Raw genomic sequence first — 24,101 nt, 5'->3', positions numbered from 1 at the left:
TTTTTTTATAAGAGTTATAGATAAATAATAAGAAAAAATTACTAGTGACTGTCACTTTGTTTGCTGTGCTGTGACCAGTGGCTGATGATGATTTATTGTGAGAAAAAAAATACTACCGGCTGGCAGCGAACAGCACGTGCTGTCCCGCATGTCATACACTCGTCAATGCCACACGACAGGTAATGGGTGAGAGTACAATGCTCCGATCAGAGGCCTGCTGACGCATTGAAGGATTGCAAGCATCTCGAAATTATGACATCCGGAGTACAGATCGCAGCAGCTGCCAGCTGCAAGTTCTGGAACCAATAGAAAAATTCGCAATGACGCTAAAGATTTGTTTTCTTAGGCACAAATGCTATGAAACTGTGATTTTATGGGGTATTAGAGCATCTCCAACCGAAAGACTAAATATGAGCCGCCCATAAAATTTTAGGGGCTTGAAATTCTCTCGACTCCAGCCAGCCCGACCAAATCATGGTCCCAAATCAATCCGAGTGAGACCCAACTGTCAGCGAAACAAATTAACTCTCCACCGCCGCGGACGCTCGCGCTCGAGCTCGCGCTACGCCGCCGTCCTCCCTCTGCGCCGGCGACCTCGCGCCTCGGCACCGTCCTCCCTCTCCCCCTCCCGCACCAACTGGAGACCTCCCTCCCAGAAATAATGACCTGTGCGCGGTGTCGAAGTCGTGGACCTGGAACCCCGTCCGATCGCTGCTGGCGCCAAGATCCGCGGCCGCCGCGAAGGGCCGCAGCACGGGCGCCGCGCGGAGGCCGCCGGAGCTCCTGGCCCTGGCGTCGTCCTCAGCCGCGCCCGACGAGGACGACGACGACGTCGCCGCCTGGCCCTGCGGCGGCTTGTAGTACATCCGCGCCGTCTGCGGGCAGTGCGAGTGGAACCTTCGCCACCGCGGCGCGCAACTCTGGCTCGGCACCTTCGCCACCGCGCTCGACGCCGCGCGCGCCTACGCCGCCGCCGCCAGGGCGCTCTACGGGGACTGCGCCAGGCTCAACCTCATGCCCGCGCTCCCCCAGGCAGCGGCGGCGGCGGCGGCGAACAATAACATGGTGGTCATGAAGGCGTCCCCGGCGGCATCACCGTCCTCCCCTGGACGCCACCACCAGTACTACAACTACAAGCAGCAGCAGGAGCCCGTGATGATGGCCGCGGCGATGATGCACTCCGCGCCCTGCAGCTCCGCCGACGACGCCTCGCCCAACTCCAACTGCTCCAACTACTCCAATTCCAGTTCCTCGACGGCGGCGACCCCGACCGCGACGATGCAACAGATGATAGCGGACGAGCTGGCGGCGGCCGTGGACCACAGCCACCAGCAGCAGCAGGCCGAGGCGGAGGACTTCGAGGACTATGTCACGCAGCTGCCCAAGGCGGAGGACTTCGGCCTCGGGGGCTTCCAGGAGGTGCCGCCCCCCGAGGTGTTCGACGAGGCCCCCGGCGACGGTCTCTGGGACCACACCGTCGCCTGGCCGCCGTCGCCGGCCATGATGCTCGACTCCGCACGGCCATGTCCAGCATCTCCACGTACCGAGACATCCCAGATAGGATGGCCGAGGCCGATCCCTTCTCTGCCGTGCCGCGCGCCGCCGGCCGGTCGTCGGGGAGAGTAGCCCTTGCTTGGTTCAGCTGGCTCGTGTGCTTTGTGGGGCACGAGGAGAAGGGGAAGGATTCGCGCTCGGTTCCTTGGATGCCGAGGTAGGTGCGGCCGGCCGGGGAGGGCGCCCGTCGCCGGAGATGCCGCGAGGCAGCAGATCCGGCCTTGGCGAGGAGTCTACCGGCGGCGGGCGAGGATCTCCCGCGATGGCGAGGCGGGATGGTGGCGGCGGCGGCCGGCGCGGGAGGAGTGGATCGAGCGAGCGAGTGAACTAGAGAAAGAGGAAAAAAAAGTGGGGCGCGGGTGGGAACAGAGGGCCTCCGAATCTATAGGCTCTCGACTAAAATTTGGTATCCTCCACAAAATAGTAGCCTGTTTAGGGGTCTGATTGGAGTTGTTTTTTCCACTTGAGAGACTAAAAAAGGATAGAGGCCCATTTAGTCTCTCGGTTGGAGATGCTCTTATAGGCTGGGTTTAGTTCCGCGAAAAATTCTTAAAATTTTTCAAAACATACATCACATCGAATCTTACAATACATCCATGTAGTATTAAATGTAGTTAAAAAATACAACTAATTGCACAGTTTGATTGTAAATAACGAGACGAATCTTTTGAGACTAATTACTCTATAGTTGGACAATAATTACTAAATAAAACTGAATCATGTTAAAACAACTTTTTCGCAAACTAAACACACCATGGTAACTTCGCAGCTGTTAAGTTCGCTCATTTGAACCTATACGTGCGCTTATTCTGGGACGGGGAGTATTGGTGAAGCATCTGTACTGTGGTGAGGAAAACACCAACAGTACGTGCTTAATGTCCACTGCACGACTAAGGGCTAATGTTTGACTCAACTTTTGTTTGGATCGTCACACATAAAGCTTGGGCTCAAATGCCATGTAAAATTTTAACAAAAGCAGCCAAACACAGCTGCTAACAGCAACAGGTACATAGAGGGAACATGCATCAGAGTTAGTCTAGTTCACACACACGAGCAGGAATCAAAATAAAGGACAAACAAAAAAAATATGCAATCTAAAATACTGTCAATTGGTAGTTGTCTAGGCATTAATCTACTCTGATGGTCAGCATCAACTAGTTTTAGAAACTGTACATCCATGCCTACATGCAGGCCTCACCTTCCATTCCGCCACAGGCACACAATAATTCACAAAAAGAACTGCCATCTCTGAACGAGACAAGAAAAATACTGGGGGGAAAAAACAACGAACTCCTCCCTCGGCCTCAGCCCAGCAGCTCAGCTCTTGCCTTCTTCCTCGTCAAAGGTCGCCGACGAGTACTCCTCGAACGTGATGCACGACGAAGAGGGCGACGGCGACGGCAGCGACGGCGGGCTCGGCAACGCCTGCGGCTGCATGCTCACGAGAAGATCGATGAATGCGCCGACGATGGCGGCGTGGACGCCCTTGGCGTTCAGCTTGAGGTACCACGCCAGGAGCTCCTCCAGGGCTTCCCAATCCCGCAGCCCGTGTGCCGCCACCATCTCCGCCATCGACGCCCGGAAGTCGCCGTACGGGTCCTTCGATTCCACCGTCACCACCACGGCGCCGCCCTTCACCGCGGCGGCCTGCGCCTCCGCCGCCGCTGACTCGTTCTTGTCGGGCGCCGCGGCGGTCGATTGTTCCCCGCACAACACCGCGGCCGCCTCGTTCTCGCCTCTCGCCGGCGCCGCCTCCTGAAACCTCTCTCGCGTTAGAACCGATTCGATCCAATGGTGTGCTCGCTCCTGTCGTGGGACAGCACAAGAGGCAATGCGTTACCTGCTGCTTGGGCAAGAACTCTGCGCCGGCCGGATCGAAGAACAGTCGCTCCGACCGCATGCCGCGCACGACGGCTCTCTCGCGCAGCTGCATCTCCTTCTCCTCCTCTTCCACCTGCTCCGGCTCCGGAGCGGCCTCCCCGGGGGGCAACGCCAGGGGGCTCCGGTCGATGCACGCCGCCTCATCTATGGAAGAGCGCCGGAGGAACTGCTCCGAGGCCGTGTCGTAGACGATGTTGGCGGTCCGGAACACGGCGGCGTCGTCGTCCTTGGGCCCGCGGAACGAGCTGGTGCGCGGGTGCCGGCACGACGGCCACGGCCACGCGGACGGCGGAGGCGGGTAGCAGCGCTGGGCGTAGTGCGCTGACGGGGTCGGCGGCAACGGCGAGGCAGCAGAGACCGGCGACGACGGGGGCCGGTGCACGTCGCGGAGCTTGTAGAGGATGGCGACCAGGCCCTTCTTGGCCATGGCGGCGGGGTGGTGGCGCCGCTTCAGTTTGTGGAAGTGGAGGTGGGGAGGATGCAGCTGGGAAGGAGGCATTGCGCCGCTCTCGGCTGGCCGGCGGGAGGTCTTCTTGCCGCTCTGTTCTGTTTGTTTGCTTCGCTTGTTTTATAGAGAGAAGAAGAGGGTGAGGAAACGAGAGGAAGTTCTTTTCTTCCTCCTCCGTCACGCTCATTACTGTAGGGGTTGGAGCGGTTTCAGTAACGAAATTGAATGATTCACTGGCCAATACAAAGACCAAGACCGCGTCAAAATACTACTACTCAATATTTTTTAGCTGTAACTATGAATAAAACTGTAAAGATTGACTTTTTATAATAGACATAAAATTATCTTTATATACTGCAGGGATAGATGCGGTGAATTTATTTGTGCACTTTGGACACACTTCGGATTGAGACACTTAGACTTCTCCATGTACACCCGCGCGTAGCGCGGTGGTGGAAGTCTCCGGTTGGGAGCCCACCCGCCCAGGTTCGATCGCCGGCTGGGACGATCCTGGTGCTGCACCGGGGTTTAATCTCTAAATCTTCTTCGGGAGCCTCAAGCGTCTATGGACCACAATGAAATAATGTGTCTGTCAACTTGCACCTCTATAAGGCGTGTGTGTATGGGTTGTAGTGTCGGATTAGTTAGGGAGTGCATGTGTTTAGATAAGGAGTGAGTTAAGATACTATGGCTTGTATCTAGATTGAGGCACTTTAAAAAAATTGGAGGGGTGTAGTGAGAAAACAGTAGGAGGAAATAGTGGGTGCACTTTCTTGACTCTCTCTCGGTTTATATTTTGCAAATGGCATCTCAACGGTTTAGGCCGAAGCCGTTCTTGTTTTGAGAGGCCTTAAAAATAAAAAGCTTGAAGCCGGTGGGTAAGCCGGAGTCCGAGCCCTCCCATAGGTTATCTGATTGTGACCGTTCACCCTGAGCACAGCACAGAACGACCTGCTTCTTAAATGTAAATCAACGTGGATAGGTAAAAAAAGAGAAAGGGTGCTCAAACTCGTTTCCAACAGAGTAGCTAAAGTCATGCACTCGGTTTCTCTTTCTGCATCCCGAAAAAGCCGTTAGTCATCTTTGCCGGTGCCTCACTACTCGCCATCCCTCCTCCCATGTGGTCCCGCCCTCTCTCTCTCTCTCTCCCGCGCCGCCCGCCTGCTGCAGGTGACCACGCCGCCACCTCCGCGCTCCCAGGCTCGCCGACCGTCGCGCTCCCCTACTTGTAGACCGCACACTCCGACCGCTGTGTTCCCCCTACTCGCGGGCCGCGAACTCCGGCGGCCGCCGCGCCTCCCTGCCTCTAAGGTTCCGAGCTTTGCCGGTCGCTGCGCCTCCTTGCTCGCCGGCTGCGAGCTTTCCCGGCCACAAGCTCCGCCGGCCGCAAGCGTCTCCTTGCTCGCTGGACGCAAGCTTCGCCGGTCGCTGCGCCTCCCTGCTCGCCGGCCGCGAGCTTTGCCGGCCCCAAGCTCCGGCGGCAGCAAGCGCCTCACTGCTCGCTTGCCGCGAGCTTCGCCAGTTGCGAGAGCTCCTTTGCTCGTCGCCAGCATATAGCTTGTCGGAGTCCAGGGCCTTGGGCACGCCATCCATGAGCTCGTGGAGCTCGGGTTCTCCGGCGTTGCCCGCCGTGAATGGGAGGACTGGAGGAGAGAGGATGGGAGGATAAGAGACGAGTGGATAGGAGAGGATGACGTGGAACTGATTTTGAATATAGCCATCTATTTTACCTAATCTTTTGTATTATCTCATAGAATTAGATGATTTTCTATTTTTACAAAGAGCCATAATCTTTAAATTTAGCTAATATAATACATAAATTCTTGGAGATGCTTTTAACGACTTTCATAGCGACCTTTTCCTTCTCGCGCGTGACAGATTGACAGTGCTCCAGAGTAGGGAGTAGTTAATTCTTGGCAGAAAGTTATGTGCTGTTCTAGTAACTTTTCGACTTTTTATCCGAGATACACATGTTTGTTGCAAAGATAGGGTGTGCTCATCATGTTCGTACTTCGTTGCCCTCTGGTTCTGATCGCCAGCTTTCTTGTGGCCAGAGTAGCTGTTCGCTTTCTGCTAGAAGGATACTCCTAGTACATAACAATTTTTTTTAAGAAAAAACAGATATACATTTTAGGAACAGCACAAAATCTAAACAGCTGTGCTGGTCAAAACAATGTCCTGTTGTCTACAGGTCTTGTGGGCATTGGTCCTATTTTGACCCGTTGGCTGCTGTTCATCTTCCTGAAAGCATTTATGCAAAGCACCCTGTGCATTTCTCTGCTTCATGCTCAAGGCATTGTTTGTTTTCAAGGATTTTTTAAGTCCCTGTCACATTAAAAAGAATTTTATTATTTTAGAGTATCAAATAAGATTTATTTATAAATTTTTTTAATGGTTGAGTGCTAATTCGCGAGACGAATCTAATGAGTCTAATTAATCTATAATTTGCTACAGGGATGCTACAGTACCTATCCACTAATTATGGATTAGTATATCTCATTAAATTCGTCTCGCAGTTTAGCCCTAGGGTCCTGTAGTTAATTTTATAATTAACTTTTATTTAATACTTATAAATACTAAGATTCTCTTTGATATGACATGGACTAAAATTTAACCCCGATCCAAACAACTTTGAATCCCACATTCAATATTTCCTGAATTGCTATAGTAACTGTATATTGTTCTATGACTGATTTCAATTAAGGCCGTGTTTATTTTCGACACAAAATATTTTGCATTGAAATCTTGCTAATTTAAAGTAATAAATAAATTCTATTTACAAAACGTTTTGCACAGATGGGTTGTAAATCGCGAGACGAATCTAATGATGCTAATTAATCCATGATTAATCAATAATTAGTGGATAGTTACTGTAGCATCACTGTTGCAAATCATGGATTAAGTAGGCTCATTAGATTCGTTTCGCGATTTACAGCATATCCATGCAAAAAGTTTTATAAATAAATTTCATTTAATACTCTATGGATGTGTCGAAATATTTGATGTGATATTTTTTTTTGTGTTTACGAGATTTGAGGGGTGCGTTCTAACAGGGCCTAAAAAAAAGACAGATGCATTCTAGACATGATATCGGATTCTCATGTGTCCAGATGCATTCTGCAAGTTATTGAATGGATGCAAGGTGGCAGGTGTAACATGTTACGTCTCACACTTATGGTTCTGCGCTTGCGTGCTGCTGTCCTGCATGCAAGTCAAGGACATTCAACCATCCGAACTTGGAAGGGTGTGTTTAAATCCGTAAAATAGGGGTAAAAAGAATTATATCGGATATTGTGGTATATTGTAGTATTTTTTATTTGTTTGTGTTAATTGTTGTCTTATTATGACCTAACTAGGCTCAAAAGATTCATCTCATCGTGTAAACTATGCAATTAGTTTTTTTATTTATTTATATTTAATACTCCATGCATGAAATAAAAAATTTGATGTGATAAGTGAATAGTAAAGTTTGGAGAAAGAAATTTTGGAAGTGAACACAGCCTGAAGAAGTAACCATGCCCAAGTAGGCAAGTACACCCTGGGTGAATGCATGAGGCATGGAGGGCGATTCTTAGGCTCTGTTTGGAATCAAATTTTTTCAGAAGTCCCTATCACATCAAAAAGAATCTTACTATATTATAATATTAAATAAAATCTATTTATAAATGTTTTTTTGACAGCTGAGTGTTTTTTCGCGAGGCGAATCTAATGAGCCTAATTAATTCATAATTTGCTACAGTGATGCTACAGTAACTATTCGCTAATCATATATTGAGATACCTCATTAGATTCGTATCGCAGTTTAGCCCCAGGGTTCTGCAGTTAGTTTTATAATTAATATTTATTTAATACTTCTAAATACTAAAAAGTTCAGTCCCTGGAACCAAATAACCCCTTAAACATCTCTGACCAATTGACAGATTAGAATGGAGATGGGGAGATTGGAGAGATCCATCCCCTGACAGACGATCACCGGGGTGGTTGGGCAATGTGACAAAATTTGAAACGTCCCATAGAAAAATCTCTCCCTTGGCCTCTTCCCAGGGAGATTACCATTAAACAAGGCATACTCGCCACCCCTGGTCTTGTTCCTGCCGTCAGGCCCGACGCCACAGTGGCCATGCTCGCAGTCGCAGCAGAGTTAACCAAACCGATGGAAACCGTTCTGGTTTGATCGGTTACCGGTTAAATCGGTCCGGCCCGATTTTAGTTTGGGCCGGTACCAAACCGACTCAAATTCAAAATTCAAATTTGACTTCAAAAAAATGAAAAATTTCTAAAAATATTTTAAGGTGCGACGAATTTAATTGTGTCAAATTTTCTTAAAAATTCGTCCATTTAGTATAGTTTGCGGGCATATGAAGTTAAATCAAAAAAGAAAAAATGGGCCGGCCCATTAAGGCCCACCGCATATGGCAACCGGTGAATTGGTCAAACCGGTCGGTAAACCGATCATACCGACCGGTAAACAGATCAAACTGGAAAACCACTTTTAAACCATCAGATTTTTTTGGTTAAAACACCGGTAACCGGTCAGACCGGACCGGTAAACTGGTCAAACCGTTCGGTATATCGGTCGGAACCGGTTACACATGTGCTTTTGAATTTAAATTTAAATTTAAATTCAACCGGTTTTTAATCAAACCAGTCCGATAAACTGCTACCGGAGGGCGGCGGTTTGACCGGACCGGTCGGTTTTGTAAACCCTGAGTTGCAGTCCCCTCGAGACGAGCTCGCTCAGCCTCCACGCGCGCGAGCGTGTCGTCGTCGTTCTCAAGATGAGCTCGCAAAAGCCATGCTCGATCGCTTAATTATGTTGGCGTCCGCCATTGCTGCTTTTGAGGAGGAAAGCTTGTCCGTTCGTGTCATGGTTAAAAAGGGCACTAGAACGCTAGTGTTCTAGTACAGTTCTTTAAGTTCGTGTCGAGTGGGAGTTGTGCACGTGTGAGAGGCAGCAGCCAGTGTGTGTCCAGAGCCGTCGGATCGAGCATCCGACGGTCCAGGGAATGCCTTTTCTCTTTGTTTCTGCCCGCGACAAAGCTAGAGTGCTAGACATGCTGCTCTGAAGATGAATGGAATTATTTGAGGTGCAAAATGGCTACGAGTCCTTGCAATGGTCCCTGATGTTCCCTGTGAGGCTTTCCCTGTTCCTTAGGACAAGAAAAGCTAGGCTGGACTGGAATATACAACGGGCCACTTGGTTCCACAGAGAGAGTTAAATAGTTGATGGATCCATTCTGCGGTTGAGTGCTCAAAGCCTCAAATCAAAGGGGGGCAGTGCTGGCGCTTTTCAGGGCCTAATGACCTCTGTTCCCTTGGCAAAAGGATAGCAAGATTTCAGGCAATTATAAGCCGACAAACGCCAACAAGCACGGCCGTTAAGCTTTTAGAGCCTTTTCTTCCATGTTTCTGGCTGAGTTTGGATGCCACCTTCTTGTTCTCTTATCGTTATGTTGTTCTTGCTGATATTGTAGTTGTTCAGGTGGTTATGTGGGTGGAGCAAAAGCCGCATGCCAGTTGTTGCCAGCATTTTAAATTAAGTGAAAAAAATCCAGCAGCTGATAAGAAAGTCAATAATTGTGGGCGTTTTTTTTAACAGATAATTGTGGATGTTGTTTCTGCAAAATAAATTGTGGATGTTCGATTTTAATATAGGTAGAGTCAGTATGATTTTGTTGCTTAGTGTGTTGCAACTAATCTCCTCAGAGGTGTTGAGCACAAGTAGGTTGTGTCAGACTATCAAGTGAGAAATCCCTGTAGGATCAGATACTGCAAACCAAGTTTTTTTTTCTTTGCATAAAAAATGTACTCAATCATCGCACTTAATCACCCACTGGTACTAGCTGTGAAGGTAATTAGGGCTGTTCCTCTGAGGGTGCCGAATTACGGGTAGCAGAATTGAAGCATGGGGTACAGAAGACACGCGTCCCTGACAGTCTGACTTAACAAAACGACACACTGCTTTATAACAATTCTTCGGAGCAGAGAGCTTCCAAATGATCGAGTGGAGTTGCTAGAAAACTACATACGCTTACGGATTCACAAGGATAATGATGCCCCGCCCGCACATGCAAAGTTGACCAGCTTCCTTGTCTCTAGCTCATCAAGCTCGCATAGAAGCAGTGAGTGACCACACTGTCGCCCTGGGATTCCCACAGATCACCAGCTTCGAGCATGTCGAATTGCTCGAGACACCGGCTGGAATTGAGAGCCGGCTGCTGGTCCGTGCGTGCGTGCGTGATCGAAATGATCGAGAGAGACCGCAGGATCGATCAGCACCGAGCGTGTACATGATTTTTCCTCTCTTATTAGTGCTTGATGCATTGATCATGTCGATCGCATGGGTAGCTGCAATACTGCATCACCATCGAGTGTACATGGTGGATTGGTGGCATATGGTGAAAAACTGAAAATTCACATGAACCTTTTCACCCGACAGGCGTGGCCTAAACAAATGGGATGGACTATGGGAGGTTGCTGAGAGAAGGTAGGTAGCCTTTTGTTTCTTGTGGCATTGCATGCCAATGATAGGGTAGGGAGCATGTAGAGTAGAGTGTGTTTTCTATCAGTACAGTATGCCGTCGGGCCAGCAAGATTTCACGAGCAGCAGTCAGGCCGAGGTGAAGGTGACCTGGGTCGTTTGCCTAACATATACAGCTTAGGTCTTGTTTAGTTTCCTTCAAAATTTTATAAGATTTTCCATCACATCAAATATTTTAACACATGTATAAAATATTAAATGTAGCTAAACAAAATAACTGATTACACAGTTTGTCTATAATTTGCGAGACGAATTTTTTGAGCCTAATTAATCTATGGCGGAACAATAATTACCAAATACAAACGAAAGTGCTACAGTATTTTACACCCAAAATTTTATGCATCTAAACAAGGCTTTATCTTCCCCCAGATTCCAGAATCGTTTCGTTTCTTTATGCGAATTCCTCTCTCGATTTTGTTCTTTCCCGGACTAGCTTGTTTGTGCATTTCACCTTCCTCCTTCGGATAATTTATGTAGCTTTACGAAGAGGATTAGCGAAACAGAGGCGGCAGAGGATGGGGGGAGCCCACCAATTCAGCAGCAGTTGGGCCACGGGCTGCCCGATCGCGTTTCGGCCCAACGAGGACGTGGCCCAGTTGGGCCCAACCCAGATTGCTTGGGCCAATGCGGCCCAACAAGCCCATGTCGACCCAGCGGCTGCGGCCGTCGCTTTCGGAAGGCAGCGGCAGCGGCCGGCTTCGTCGGCGCCTCGCCCTCCGGCCTCGGGCCCCCCCCTCTCGCCGTGCTCGGCGAACGGACTTCTGAATCGAGGTAACCAACTAGGGGAGCCACTTGCCACGGTTGCTCTCTCGCTAATCGTCGAGGTCTTGATTTTTTTTTTCGTGCTTGTTTGGGGGCATTTTCACCTACATTTCGTGCTTTTCTTGTTTGAATTTTTTGTTTTATTTTGAGCTTAGATCCGTGATTGCAGTCTTTTGCGGGACCGTTTCTTCTTCTTCTTCTTTGGATCCGTAAGACTAGTTTAAGCTACATTCTGTGCTTTAGTTGCAATTAATTAATATCTCTCGTGCAGATGTCTGCAAGACGGCCATGTCGCAGTTTAACTATGCCCCAGCCTTCCAATCCAGGCCGAGATTGTTTTGCTCCGCCTGTATGGTAATCCCGTTGAGACATTTCCATGTGACGTGATGTGATTTCTGCGGGATCATGGCTGGCAATATGCCTCTGCGGCACTTGGGTGACTGCATATGCAGCCAAATTTGTCGGCATTGGGAACCTTGGTGGATGAATACGGCCTGCATGAGGTGAATGTTCTTGTCTTCAGTCTTCAGATGTTGAGCGTAGGTCCCTTATATTTCATTGCACGTGTCAGGATAGCATCATATATTGTCAGCAGGTTTCTTTTGGCAGACTACATGTCAATACCCCAAATTCCTCTGTCAAGCAAAACAGCGCGGGTAATTGATATTTTTTTTTTACAATTGGATGGATTATTCTCGGTTCTTTTAGAGCGTCATGCTCATGTGGTGTAACTCCTCATACTCTTTTTTGTTGAGTTTCAAATGTTATGTCGAATTCTAGGCAGTTTTATCTGGTTGGCAGTTTTAGCCCCATTATTCATATATTCCACATGTAGTGTTGTAGCCACTTGCTATTTTGCTTCTTGGACTACTGGGTTGTAACTTGAGATGAAGTTTGCTGATGTTGAAAGAAACGTGCAGAGTTGCAATGTTATATTTCCCTTTTTTTTGTATGTACAATAAATTCAAATGAACTATTTAGTTGGTTACCTTCTTGATTTTTTTACTCCTCATTAAGATATTTTTGCGTTCTGTATTCTTTGCAGTTATGAGAGATATACTAGCTGGTACAGAATCTGTTCGACCTGGACAGCTTGACCACAAATACAACAAAAATGACCTTGACGTTTATGATGTTAGCAGGGCGGGTGGCCGAGCGGCAGTGACAGCAAGGGAGCCGTGCGAGGCTGCTGCGGGCCTGCGGCTGCGTGAGTGGGGATGAGAGGGTGGCACAGCTGAACGGAGGACCTTTATACGAAGCGATTGAGTGGTGGTGTTAGGGTTTGAAGGTTTCGGACAGGTATCCACAGGTATCCCCCGAGTATCCGATTTATTTTTATTATTTGAAAATACCTAAATAGTCCGATACTTACGGGATACGTATCCGGGAGTATCCGTGGAGTACGGGTATCCGATACCGGTATGTGAGTTTTGCGAAGTATCCGCGTATCATAGGTTAGCACAGGAAAGGTGTTAGAAGAGGACATCAACTTCCTGTATATTTTGTTTAGGTATATTCATGAACCGATATCCTGCTTCTTCCTTTGGTTCTGTTGAAGACACCTTTAACCTCAACTTGAAAATATCCGTGGAGCTTCACTGTGTGACACTCTACATCATGTGCTTTTTGATATATTCACCTGTGTTGACCTTAGCTGCAGTTTGAGCACTCATTATTCTGTGCAGTTCAGAAGATCCATTGTTCCTCTTATTCGTTAATTTCCCTCTTCAGTGAAATCTCTCAGGCCTCAGATTTATCCTTTTCCACTAATGATCTAGGAATTATGTTTATACAAGAAATAATATAATTTGTGAATACGGAAGAACATACACATTGATAAAAGAGGGTAACACCTTGTTGTTCTTTTATTTGTTTCACATTCTTCAGTTAGTTGGCTTATCAATTCTATCATACTCCAATTTGATTCCATGCAGATGTTTGCACTTACCTAGGTGTGTCAAATTTGTAGCTTGGTTGATCATTTGAGAGTTGAGATCATGGGTTTGATAGTTATCTATGACAAGGAAAGTACACATAGTTTCTCACATTCACCGAATTGGCTGCACACATGTTCCCAGTTAAATTAGCTAATTTTTTATTTTGCTGTCAAAATATACCGCTATAGACTTTGGCCTGATATTTCAATTCTGCTATGTTTCTTGTAATTTCTTGTGTTGCTCTTGTCATTTATTTCTTTCTTTCTCTAATAACATCTCATCCATTTTCTGTTGTCTTGTCATTGAACTACCATATTACTGCATAAAAAACTTGTTTTCTACAATGAATGAAATGAAAGGAACAAATTTGCTATTTCCAGTCAACATGAATTAAAGGACGCCTACTATATATGCACATGTTTTTTTTAATCTTTTGATCGTTCTTCTTTTGTGAGATCCCTTGGTGTATGCTCTTTGCTGATGATGTGGTGCTAGTTGACGAGAGTAGGGCAGGGGTTAATAGGAAGTTAGAGCTGTGGAGACGCACGTTAGAGTCGAAAGGGTTCAGACTTAGTAGGACCAAGACCGAGTACATGATGTGCGATTTCAGCGCGACTAGGCATGAGGGGGGAGACGTTAGTCTAAATGGCCAAGTGGTGGTCCAGAAGGATACTTTTTGGTATTTAGGATCGGTACTACAAAAGAATGCGACATTGATGAAGATATTAGGCATAGAATTTCAGCTGGCTGGTTGAAATGGCGGCAAGCTTCTGGCATCATTTGTGACAAGAGGGTGCCACAAAAGCTAAAAGGCAAATTCTATAGGACATCAATTCGTCCGGCGATGTTATACGGTGCTGAATGTTGGCCTACAAAAAGACGACATGTCCAGCAACGGAGTGTAGCAAAGATGCAGATGTTGCAGTGGTTTTGCGGGCACACAAGGAGGGATAGAGTCCGGAACGAAGTTATTCGGGATAGGGTCGGGGTGGCACCAATTGAGGAGAAACTTACCCACCATCGGCTGAGATGGTTTGGACATGTCCAACGAAGATCTCCTGAGGCGCCGGTGCGTAATGGGGTTCTTGAGCGGGTCGATAATGTAAAGAGGGGTAGAGGTAGACCTAAACTGATGTGGGATGAGTCGGTTAAGAGAGACCTTAAGGATTGGAATATCTCTAAAGAGATAGCTTTGGATAGGAGCGCTTGGAGACTAGCTATCAATGTGCCTGAACCTTGAACTTATTTCTTTCGGGTTTCATCTCTAGCCTACCCCAACTTGCTTGGGAAAAAAGACTATGTTGTTGTTGTTGTTCATCGTTCTTCTTTTGATGTGATTCAGACCAACTTGTAGTGCTGGTCATGTATCTGATAATGATGATCTGGACTTAACCTGAGGCGTCTTTATCAAGTGAACTTAAATATATTGGCTTGACAAAGTTGACCAAAGCAGCATTGAGTAAGGTTGTTGCGTCATAATGCACGTATTCAGATGGATGTATAATGGGAAGAGATAGAGTGACGCATTCTGAAATTAATTAGTATTTATTGCATGGCATCACTCCATCTTTTTTCAACAGTTTTTAACATATCTCTTTCCAATTTGAAATTCCATCACCATTTCGATTGCCTAACATCTTCCTCAGGGCTAATTGAGAGAATCCATGAAGCACCCTCTTTATGTTGTAACATGGAAGCAGTAATGCCAATTGGTCAGTTCAGCTAACCTGTGATGCCAACTTCCTAACACCCCTTTTCTGGGGGTTGACTGTTCATCCTCTGTTATCCCCTTCTTCCTGTTTTGGGTTTGGACGACTTATCTAACATGAAACATTGATGAAATTGGAATTGGTGACTGGGGAGAGCTCGGATTTGTAACTCATATGTGATGGAAAGAATAATTGCTTGTATTCCTCCAACCCTAAAAGGGTGGGTATATATAATTTCTATACATGGGTCTCTATACACATGGGCTCAATATACACCAACACCCCCCGCAATCTGAACTACCGATACAGCGGTGTTCAAGACTGGATAACGAGAAAGCTAACACCCCCCGCAGTCTGAACAACCGGCGCAGCGGTGTTCAAGACTGGACAAGAAGAGAGTACAAAGGGCAAATACCCCCCCCCCGCAGCCACAACTAGCCACCGACTACGTTGAGGTTGGAGCGAAACTCCGAGAAGGTCGAGGAGGGCAGCCTCTTGGTGAAGATGTCAGCAAACTGTGAGGTAGTCGGGACATGGAGTACCCGAACATCGCCGATGGCGACTGTCGCGCACGAAGTGCAGGTCAATCTCCACATGCTTCGTCCGCTGATGCTGGACGGGGTTGGTGGAGATACACGGCGCTGACGTTGTCGCAGTAGACGAGCGTGCTCTTGGCGAGCGGGCTGTGGAGCTCCGTCAAGAGTTGTCGTAGCCCGTACGCCTCCGCCACGCCGTTAGCGACAGCCCGGTACTCCGCCTCAGCACTGGAGCGGGAGACAACCGGCTGCCGCTTGGACGACCAGGAGACCAGGTTGCCGCCCAGGAAGACGGCGTAGCCGGAGCTGGAGCGACGAGTGTCCGGGCAGCCAGCGTCGGTGTAGACCACCAGCTCAGCAGAGGACGAGCGGTGAAGCACCAGGCCGAGGTCCACTGTGCCACGGACGTAGCGGAGGAGACGCTTCAGCGCAGCAAGGTGTGACTCCCGGGGATCATGCATATGGAGACAGACCTGCTGGACAGCGTAGGTGAGGTCCGGCCTGGTGAAGGTGAGGTACTGCAATGCGCCGGCCAGACTCCGGTAGGCAGTAGGATCAGCCACCGGAACACCCAGATCAGCAGACAGCTTCGCCTGAGTGTCGACAGGAGTGGAGCAGGGCTTGCAATCAGTCATCCCAGCCCGCTCCAGGATATCAAGTGCGTACTGCCGCTGGTGAAGGAGAAGACCAGACGGGCGAGGCTCAACAGTGGCGCCTAAGAAGTGGTGGAGCTGATCAAGATCTTTCATAGCGAACTCCTGCTGCAGAGATGAGATGACACTCTGAAGCAACTGCTGACTTGAGGCTGTGAGCACAATGTCATCGACATAGAGCAACAGATATGCAGCCTCATCCCCACGGCGGTAGACGAAGAGAGACGTGTCAGACTTGGCCTCGGTGAACCCCAATGTCAGCAAGAACGTGGCGAACCGAGAGTACCAAGCCCGAGGAGCCTGCTTCAGTCCATAGAGAGACTTGTTGAGCCGGCAGACCATATCCGGACGACTCGAGTCCACAAATCCCGCTGGCTGAGAGCAGTAGACAGTCTCTGATAGAGTGCCGTGAAGAAACACATTCTTCACGTCCAGCTGGTGCACAGGCCAAGAGCGCGAGAGCGCAAGCGAGAGGACCGTGCGCACCGTAGCGGGCTTCACGACTGGGCTGAAGGTCTCATCATAGTCCACACCAGGCTGCTGAGTGAACCCCCGGAGAACCCAGCGAGCCTTGTAGCGCTCCAGTGTGCCATTAGCCCGACGCTTGTGCGTCCAAATGTACTTGCCAGTCACCACATTGCAACCAGACGGACGCGGCACGAGGTCCCACATCTGGTTGGTAAGAAGAGCCGCGTACTCCTTTTCCATCGCGCGACGCCAGTGAGGATCCGCCAAGGCGTCACGGACAGAGAAGGGTACCGGAGAGACCCGCGGCTCTCCCTCGGTGGCGGAGAGAGTCGCGGCCTGAGACGCCATCCGCCGAGTCACCATGGGATGGATATGCCGAGGATCCCGATGGATGACTGGCGGGTGGTACACCTCCGGCTCGGCTCGAGAGGGAGTCGGAGAAGGCGGCGGCGGCGACGGCTCCGGTGTCGGCGTCGCGGGAGCCTCCGGAGCAGGAGGCAGCGCCGGTGTCGACGCCGAACGATGCCGGTACACCTGCACCGGCTCAGAGTACCGCTGCGGCGCCGGGGTCGGCGCCGAGCGACGCCGGTACACCTGCACCGGCTGAGCGTACCGCGCAGGTGCAAGGGAAGGCACCGGGGCCGCGCGTGACGTAGCGGAGGTCCGGGGGCCGCGCGTGGCGCGACGGCGGGCACCGGGGCCGCGCTCGGCGCAGTAGGGATCACCGGAAGCGGTGCCGGTGTGCCGGGAAAACCTGCAGGAAAAGGACAGACAGGTAACGGTGGCTGAACCACCGGGTCAGTCGAAAACAGATACTCCAGCTCGGGGTCAGGAGAAGGTGTGGAGGAGATGGAGGAGGGGAAATCCGGCTCGTCAAAGACGACGTGTCGGGAGATCAGAACGCGGCGAGAGGTGAGGTCAAAGCATCGGTACCCCTTGTAGTCAGAGGAGTACCCGAGGAACACACAACGAGTCGAACGGGACGCCAGCTTGTGAGAAGCGGTGGCGGAGGTGTTAGGGTAACACGCACACCCGAAGACCCGAAGGTGGTCGTAGCGAGGAGGGGTACCGAAGAGAGCGTGGTGTGGAGTGGGAGCAGGAGAAGCAGTGGACGGAAGGCGGTTGAGTAGGTAGGTGGCGGTGTGGAGGCTCTTTGCCCAGAAGCGCGGGGGCAGAGAAGCCTGGATCAGAAGGGTGCGCACGACGTCGTTCGTCGTGCGAATCATCCGCTCAGCCTTGTCGTTATGAGGAGAGGTATATGGACAAGACATACGCAGCTGAACACCCTGAGACAGGAAGAAGGACCGGGAGGTGGAGTTATCGAACTCCCGCCTGTTGTCACACTGGTTGGCCTTAACGGTGAGGCCGAACTGAGTGGACACCCAGGCAAAAAAGTGGAGGAGGGTGGGGAAGGTCTCAGACTTGGCGCGCAAAGGGAAAGTCTAAGAGTAATGAGAAAAATCATCAACAATGACCAGATAATATTTATAGCCAGACATGCTGAGTACATGAGATGTCCACAGGTCACAGTGAATCAGATCAAAAGTATGCGCAGCATGCGAAGAAGAAAAAGAAAATGAAAGTCTAACATGACAACCTAACTGGCACGCATGACAGAGGTGCTCAGCAGGAGCCCTAGTACATGGAACATCGGTACTACGGCTGAGCTGAGCCAAAACGTTGCGGCCGGGGTGACCAAGCCGGTGGTGCCAGGTGGTGGAAGAAGGCGTCACGGCAAAAGCAGTAGACGAAGAAGCCGAAGGCGAGGCAGCGGAAGCAGGAAGCCGAAGAGTGTAAAGGGGCCCCGTGTTGTCACATCGGATGGGCGGACGCCGAGAAGCCGAATCCTTCACAGTAAGACCAGAGGAGTCAAATTCGATAGAACAGGAGTTGTCAGCAGTAAACTGGCGAATAGAAAGAAGGTTGTGAACCATTTGAGGAGCAACAAGAACATTAGGAAGACGTGGAGCAGAACCCACGGCGGTGACAGGAAGGCAAGACCCATCACCAACCATGATAGAAGAAGGACAAGAGGGGTGTAGAGGTCGGACAGAAGAGAGGATACCGGCACCAAGAGTGGTGTGGAACGAGGCACCCGAGTCGGCGATCCACTCGGTGCTGACCGGCGGCGTCAGTCCCATGGTGCTGAAGGACTGCGCCAGAGCGGCCTGATCCCACCCCCAGGCCAGGTCGGCTGCTGGCTGGGCTGAGCGGGCGGGGTCTAGGACAGCGCGAAGAGGGGAGCGGCACCAGTGAACATGGCCGCCGGCTGGAGCTGAGGACGAGGCCCCCCTCCCAGACCCTGGAACGGCCACATCGAGATGCGCCCTGACCATGGGTTGCTGAAGGATGGCCAGGACGTACCTCCAGGGGCAGGGGCAGGGGCAGGAGCGGGAGCCGGAGCCGGCGTGCCTCGACGGCCCCCACCAGTACTGGTACTCCCAGGAGCAGGGCCACCAGTACCACTACCACCCCGTCCCCCCTGGCGACGTCCACGCCCCCCCCCCCTCCGGTCTGCCCGGCTGGAGCAGCACCAAGGAGCGAGGTGGCAGGAGCGGCGGAGGAGCAGCGACGAGCGAGGTGGGGGTGGGCGAGGACGATCCGGGCGCGAGATCCCTGGTGATCTCCTCGAGGGCGAGGTCATCCCGGACCTGCAGAAAGGAGGGGAAGGGCCTTTGGCGGGCGATCCAGCTCTTCAAGTGGTCGTAGGTGCTACTTAGGCCCCGCAGGACATTGAGCACCAACACCCGATCGGAGACGGGACACCCGAGGTCGTGAAGAGCATCGGCCATGCCCTTCATCCTCCGGCAGAACTCACCAACGGAGAGGTCCCCCTGCTGGAAGGTGCGGAAGGTGGCGTCGAGCTGGAGAGCGTGGTACTCGGCGTTGCCGAGGAACTGCCCCTCGAGCGCCACCCAGGCCTGCCGCGCGGTGCCGCCGTGGGTCCTGACGAGGTCCTGAAGATTCAGGGAGATGGTCCCGAAGATCCAGGACATGGCGACGCTATCGAGGCGCAGCCACACCGCGTTCCGCGCCTCGATCGGCGTGTCGAGGAGGACGTGGTCGTCGAGGGCGTAGCGGCGGACGGCGAGCAGAACCTAGTCCTGCCAGCGTCCGTAGGAGGAGGACGTCGGGTCGAGGAGGACGGTGACCAGGGCCCTGATGTTCTGGACGCCGGCGGCCTGGAGGTGGAGCTGGGCGACCATGGGGTCGGTCGGGTCGTGCCGGGCACCAGATCCAGCGGACCAGTGGAGCGGATGGAGCAGTTGGCCGGAGGAGACGCGGAGGAAGTGCTCCGCCTCGGCGACCCGGAGAACGGAGGCGTTGGCCGTGGCGCGCTCGCGCTCCCAAACGAGGGCAGCCACGCGGACCCGCTCCTGGGCCGCCGAAGACTCCAACTTGGCGGCGAGGAGGGCCGCGGCGAGAGCGGCGTCGGCCTGCTGCCCGCGGAGGGCAGCGGCGGAGAGCGGCGCATCTGCGGGCGACATCCCGAGCCTGGTCCACGCGGCATCAAGTGCGACGTCGGTGGCGGGCCGCTTGCCCGCGGCGACAGCGGCACGGTGGGCCGCAGCGGCGGCGGCGGGATCCTGCAGCAGCTGTGCCGCGGCCCGCAGGACGGCCGGATCGACGGCGGCGCAGTGGGCGGCGGCGGCAGCTGCAGCAGCAGCAGCATCAGGCATCGGCGCGGGCGGCCCAGGCAGCTGCAGCGCAGGCAGCAAGGCCGGGCCCTCCGCGTCCGCGGCCGCGGCCTCTGCCCCAGCTCCCGCGGCCGCGGCCCCTACCCCTGCTGCATCGCCAGCAGCGGGATCAGGGAGGGGCGCAAGGGCCGCCAGGGCTGCGGCGGCGTATGGCGCACGCGGCAGGCGCCAGGCGGCGGATCCAGCGGCGGCGGCCCCGTGGGCGGCGGTGGCCCCGTCCTGCTCGGGATCGAGCAGAACCAGAGAGGCGGCGGGCCTGGTAGGCCGAGCGGATGGCCATGGCGCCGGCGCAGAGAGAGGGGAAGGAAGGGAAGAGAGGGAGGGGAAGGAGGAGAGGGGAGAAGGAGGGGCCGGCAGGCGGCGGCGGCGGGCTGGAGGGTGGAGAGAGGAGAGAGAGGAACCCTAGGCTAATAATACCATGATGGAGAGAATAATTGCTTGTATTCCTCCAACCCTAGAAGGGTGGGTATATATAATTCCTATACATGTGCCTCTAGATGGGCCTCTATACACATGGGCTCAATATACACCAACAATATGGATGATAGGATGAAGTTACTTCTCAATTTCACACTATCAGGGGTGAACTTTTCTTGTTATCTTGAAAATGAAAAGGCAGGAAGTCTGGTCATATCTCTAAGTAAAACTATTACATTTAGAGCCGCAAAAGGAGGAAACAAGGATGAAGGATATAGTCCCCATTCCCCAGTGTATCTGTGATATATCAAAATTGTGATAGTAACACATGGGTGCTAGCTTACACAATTTTTATGGATATATCACGGTTACACTGAAGAAATGACCAGACAAAATAGACCTACTGGACCTAGGACTTCATATAGCGCTTTTTCTTGATATGCCGCCTAATGGAACCATGTTCTTCATCCCCTCCTGCTCCTTCTGCTGCTATTGCTATTGCTGTTGTTCTTACTGTTGTTGTTATCCTGCAGGAAGTCAAGGAGCACGGGGCTCTTGCACTGGGGGCACCTAGGGTCATCCTGGGGGAGCATCACATAGATGAAGCAGCGAGGACAAGCTGCAAGAACCATGGACGTGGCCTCGGGGCTGTTGGACCACTGCAGACCATGCTCATTCTCGGATGACAGGCAGGAGCTGGGGGATGACTCCTCGTCAGCCATCGTCCTCCTGGAGGAGTCTCCAGTTGCCGGAAGAGAGAGATTCAGCTTCAGGTCAAGGCCCCTAGAGCCCTTCCTGTTGCTGCGACTCATCCTGGGAGGGATGTGATGGCTGCATCCATCAAACGTTTGAATCAGCTGGTTGAGATGCACACCTCAGAATGAATTTCCTAATTCCTACTCTTACGAGGATTAGATGCCGGGATACATATAGCAAGGGAAACTTACTGTTTTGCAGGGTGTTGAAGCTCTGGATGTGAGTAGATGGAGATGAGAGCGATGTGTGATGCTTAGAGGAGAGGACTCTGAGCTTTAGAATGCTCAGAGGTGTTTCTTCGGTGCAGTTGTACAAGAGATGGGTGGTATTTATAGTGGGAGAAGGATGGGAGGTCAATTGGTTTTCTTTAATGTGACAGTAAGAGGTACGCTCCCATTTAATTACTCCCTATCTCATGGTAGTAGTACATTACACACATTTTATTGCCTATCATATTCATGGTTGGGGAGTGGCAAGGGAAGGATTGAATATATGTTGGGTGGGAGAGAAGTGCGAGGTGAGAGGCTTTGTGGTGGCCTGTTGGGTCGTATGCAAAGGATTGACAAATCTAAATAAGGAAGACAAGAGCTGGAATACATATCTACAGCTGTTTTGCTTTGCTTTTTCCAAATGAGAACCAGTGCGGGGAAGCTTCTATTATGGTGCGTACTGTATTGGTAAATAAATTTAGCTTATAATTGATATTTTTTAGCTTGCTAGCGATGAAAAGTAATTGCTTCACAACTTCTTTCTAGATCTTGGCATATTTTTTGTTGCATTGTGAGTGAGAGTTGAGACTCACTGTTGATATCTAAATCATGTTTCGAAATTTTGAAAATGAGTGACCTCCGACAGTTTTTAGAAATAATCCCTTATATGCCACTTGGAAGTTAGGTGGACTCATCAGATAATTATGACAATTATTATTGGTTGTGCAGAAAGGCTATGTTGTTGTTGTTGTATTATTGGTTGAGCAGTTGAGTGTTGAAAAACTCATCAATTTTCTTTCCTTTTGATTATTTATAAATCTTGTAGAGTAAAATTTTGACTGGCTCTCCAATTGATTTCACAACTTGATGTGGCCTTGAATGGAATTTATTGGGCACAGTATTTCAAAAGCACAACACTGCTAAATGAGCACTAAATGGACTTGAACGTTGGGCCATTGTTTTTGTTTATTTGAATAAATGAGGCTCTTCAATACTCTAGATGGTGTACTGCTGCTAGCTCATACAATTAAGTCTTTAGATGGCGCAAGGCCTCTGTACCCATACATCGCCTGGTGCGCATCTTGATACAATGACAAAGAGATAAGCAAACTCATTAATGTCACTTTGTTTGATGCACATAAGAGCAGCCGCTTCTTTTAGTCATCTCCCACGCTGAATCACAGCTCTGCTGGGATTTTGATTGTTTCCAGCTTGCAAAGTCTAAATGCTGACATATTGTATATTAAATTTGAAAGTTGACTTATTAGTATTATGGAGATATTGCATCCCAGTTTGCGACTTAATCTCCTTTCACTTAAAAAAAGAGCGAAAAATTGCTTTTCAAGTCATAGTAGGAACCCAATAATGTAATCTCCCAAGATTGCTTCCATATCTCACCTTGGTTAATGATGATGACACACAACTCACTTAAAGTTGTTTTGGTTTGTGTGTTACATTGGGTCTGGTCAATGCTACTGCCTGCTACTCTACTTGGTTAAGAGAGAGCCATCTGTGCATTTGTTTTTTCATGTGCCTTTGCTGGAACTAATCCCAGCATTAATGCCACTTTTGGGGCAAATGGAAGCAGTAATGAATGGTTTTGGGATCCAGAGCCAAATTGTATTCGTCTTGGGATCAAAGATTAAAATTCGCTTTACCCGATTGCATATTATTTTGCCATCATTCGCCATGATTCCTTGCTGATGTGTTTAACATTGCAGGTGGAAGGCACGGAGTTGAACGCAACTTCAGCCCAACTACGGAGACAAGAGGGGTTGACCTGAATGTGGGCTCATAACTGTGGCACTAGGTTACTTAGTACAGGGTATAGTTTAAAATGATTTTACATGTATAGATTGTGATTAGTCGGTGTTTTGGGTCAATCCCATGTGCACTTCTTTAAATTCATAGAGCATTCTAATGCGTTGATTAAAAGCTTAACAAAGAAAAAAAAAGTCCCACGCGTCAGTCATGTTATTGTGGTTTCACCTGTTGCAACTGGTAACACTGTTTTTTGTTGATTGAGAAATTAGCAGAGCGACTGATGGATCAAATTCTGAGTAAACGCATATGGACGAGAATTATGATTTCTCCAGAAGTCCCAAAATTGCTGTACACCTGAATTTTCCTTTTGAATTCCTTTTTGTATGTAATTTACTAATTTGACTTGATATTGGTATAAAACTGTTTTAGGCTGCACAACTTGATTTCTGGTGCAGGTCTGCTGGCGTTAGACTGAATAAATGGCCGCTCACTTGGCGTCGAAGTGTTGAACTGTTGATGCGGTCACCCTTTTTGTGATAAGTAGTGTGAACCGAATTCCTTATGTAAATTTAAGTTATATAATTTGTTTTTCTTAATGAAATCGGCTACAATATTTGAATTGTATATTAGAAGAAAAATAGAGAAACTGCAGCGCAAAATACACGATTTAGCCCATGTAATGTTGAGTTTCAATTATTTACCATTTTATTTTCTACGGTAATATAGTGGTACCAGGGAGATTGAGGTAAAAAAAAATGTATTGTCTGT

At 50.1% G+C, this 24,101-nt stretch overlaps 2 protein-coding genes and 2 long non-coding RNA genes across 5 annotated transcripts; 2 read left to right on the top strand and 2 right to left on the bottom strand.

Annotated features, from left to right (window-relative positions):
- Positions 1-233: 233 nt before the first annotated feature.
- Positions 234-1,871, top strand: LOC120643019 (dehydration-responsive element-binding protein 2C-like). Its single transcript, XM_039919561.1, has one exon. It carries the CDS (start codon positions 1,015-1,017, stop codon positions 1,624-1,626), a length of 612 nt encoding a protein of 203 aa, XP_039775495.1. The 5' UTR covers positions 234-1,014; the 3' UTR covers positions 1,627-1,871.
- Positions 1,872-2,640: 769 nt separating this feature from the next.
- Positions 2,641-3,964, bottom strand: LOC120643018 (transcription repressor OFP13-like). Its single transcript, XM_039919559.1, has 2 exons — positions 3,395-3,964; positions 2,641-3,309 (listed from the first exon to the last, which is right to left on the bottom strand). The coding sequence occupies exons 1-2, from the start codon at positions 3,932-3,934 to the stop codon at positions 2,872-2,874; spliced, it is 978 nt and encodes a 325-aa protein (XP_039775493.1). The 5' UTR covers positions 3,935-3,964; the 3' UTR covers positions 2,641-2,871.
- A 7,145-nt stretch (positions 3,965-11,109) lies between these two features.
- Positions 11,110-23,658, top strand: LOC120640936. Of its 2 annotated transcripts, none has more exons than XR_005662058.1 (6): positions 11,110-11,195; positions 11,458-11,689; positions 12,329-12,485; positions 21,138-21,464; positions 21,562-21,745; positions 23,291-23,658. It is a non-coding gene; the product is annotated as an uncharacterized LOC120640936 (long non-coding RNA). The 2 variants fall into 2 exon arrangements; XR_005662057.1 differs by having other exon boundaries at positions 12,329-12,495.
- LOC120640937 lies at positions 20,612-21,663 on the bottom strand. Its single transcript, XR_005662059.1, has 2 exons — positions 21,552-21,663; positions 20,612-21,435 (listed from the first exon to the last, which is right to left on the bottom strand). It is a non-coding gene; the product is annotated as an uncharacterized LOC120640937 (long non-coding RNA).
- Positions 23,659-24,101: the final 443 nt, after the last annotated feature.

Source organism: Panicum virgatum, chromosome 7K, assembly GCF_016808335.1.
Source record: "Panicum virgatum strain AP13 chromosome 7K, P.virgatum_v5, whole genome shotgun sequence".
NCBI lineage: Eukaryota > Viridiplantae > Streptophyta > Magnoliopsida > Poales > Poaceae > Panicum > Panicum virgatum.
Note: the sequence above shows the minus strand (reverse complement) of the source record. Positions and strands in the feature narration are given on the sequence as shown.

Excerpts from the sequence above, each read along its gene's own strand:
- LOC120643018 (XM_039919559.1), bottom strand. The coding sequence starts at position 3,934 with ATGCCTCCTTCCCAGCTGCATCCTCCCCACCTCCACTTCCACAAACTG. Across the intron at positions 3,310-3,394 it reads AGTTCTTGCCCAAGCAGCAG|GAGGCGGCGCCGGCGAGAGG; the intron begins GTAACGCATTGC and ends GAGAGGTTTCAG.
- LOC120643019 (XM_039919561.1), top strand. The coding sequence starts at position 1,015 with ATGCCCGCGCTCCCCCAGGCAGCGGCGGCGGCGGCGGCGAACAATAAC.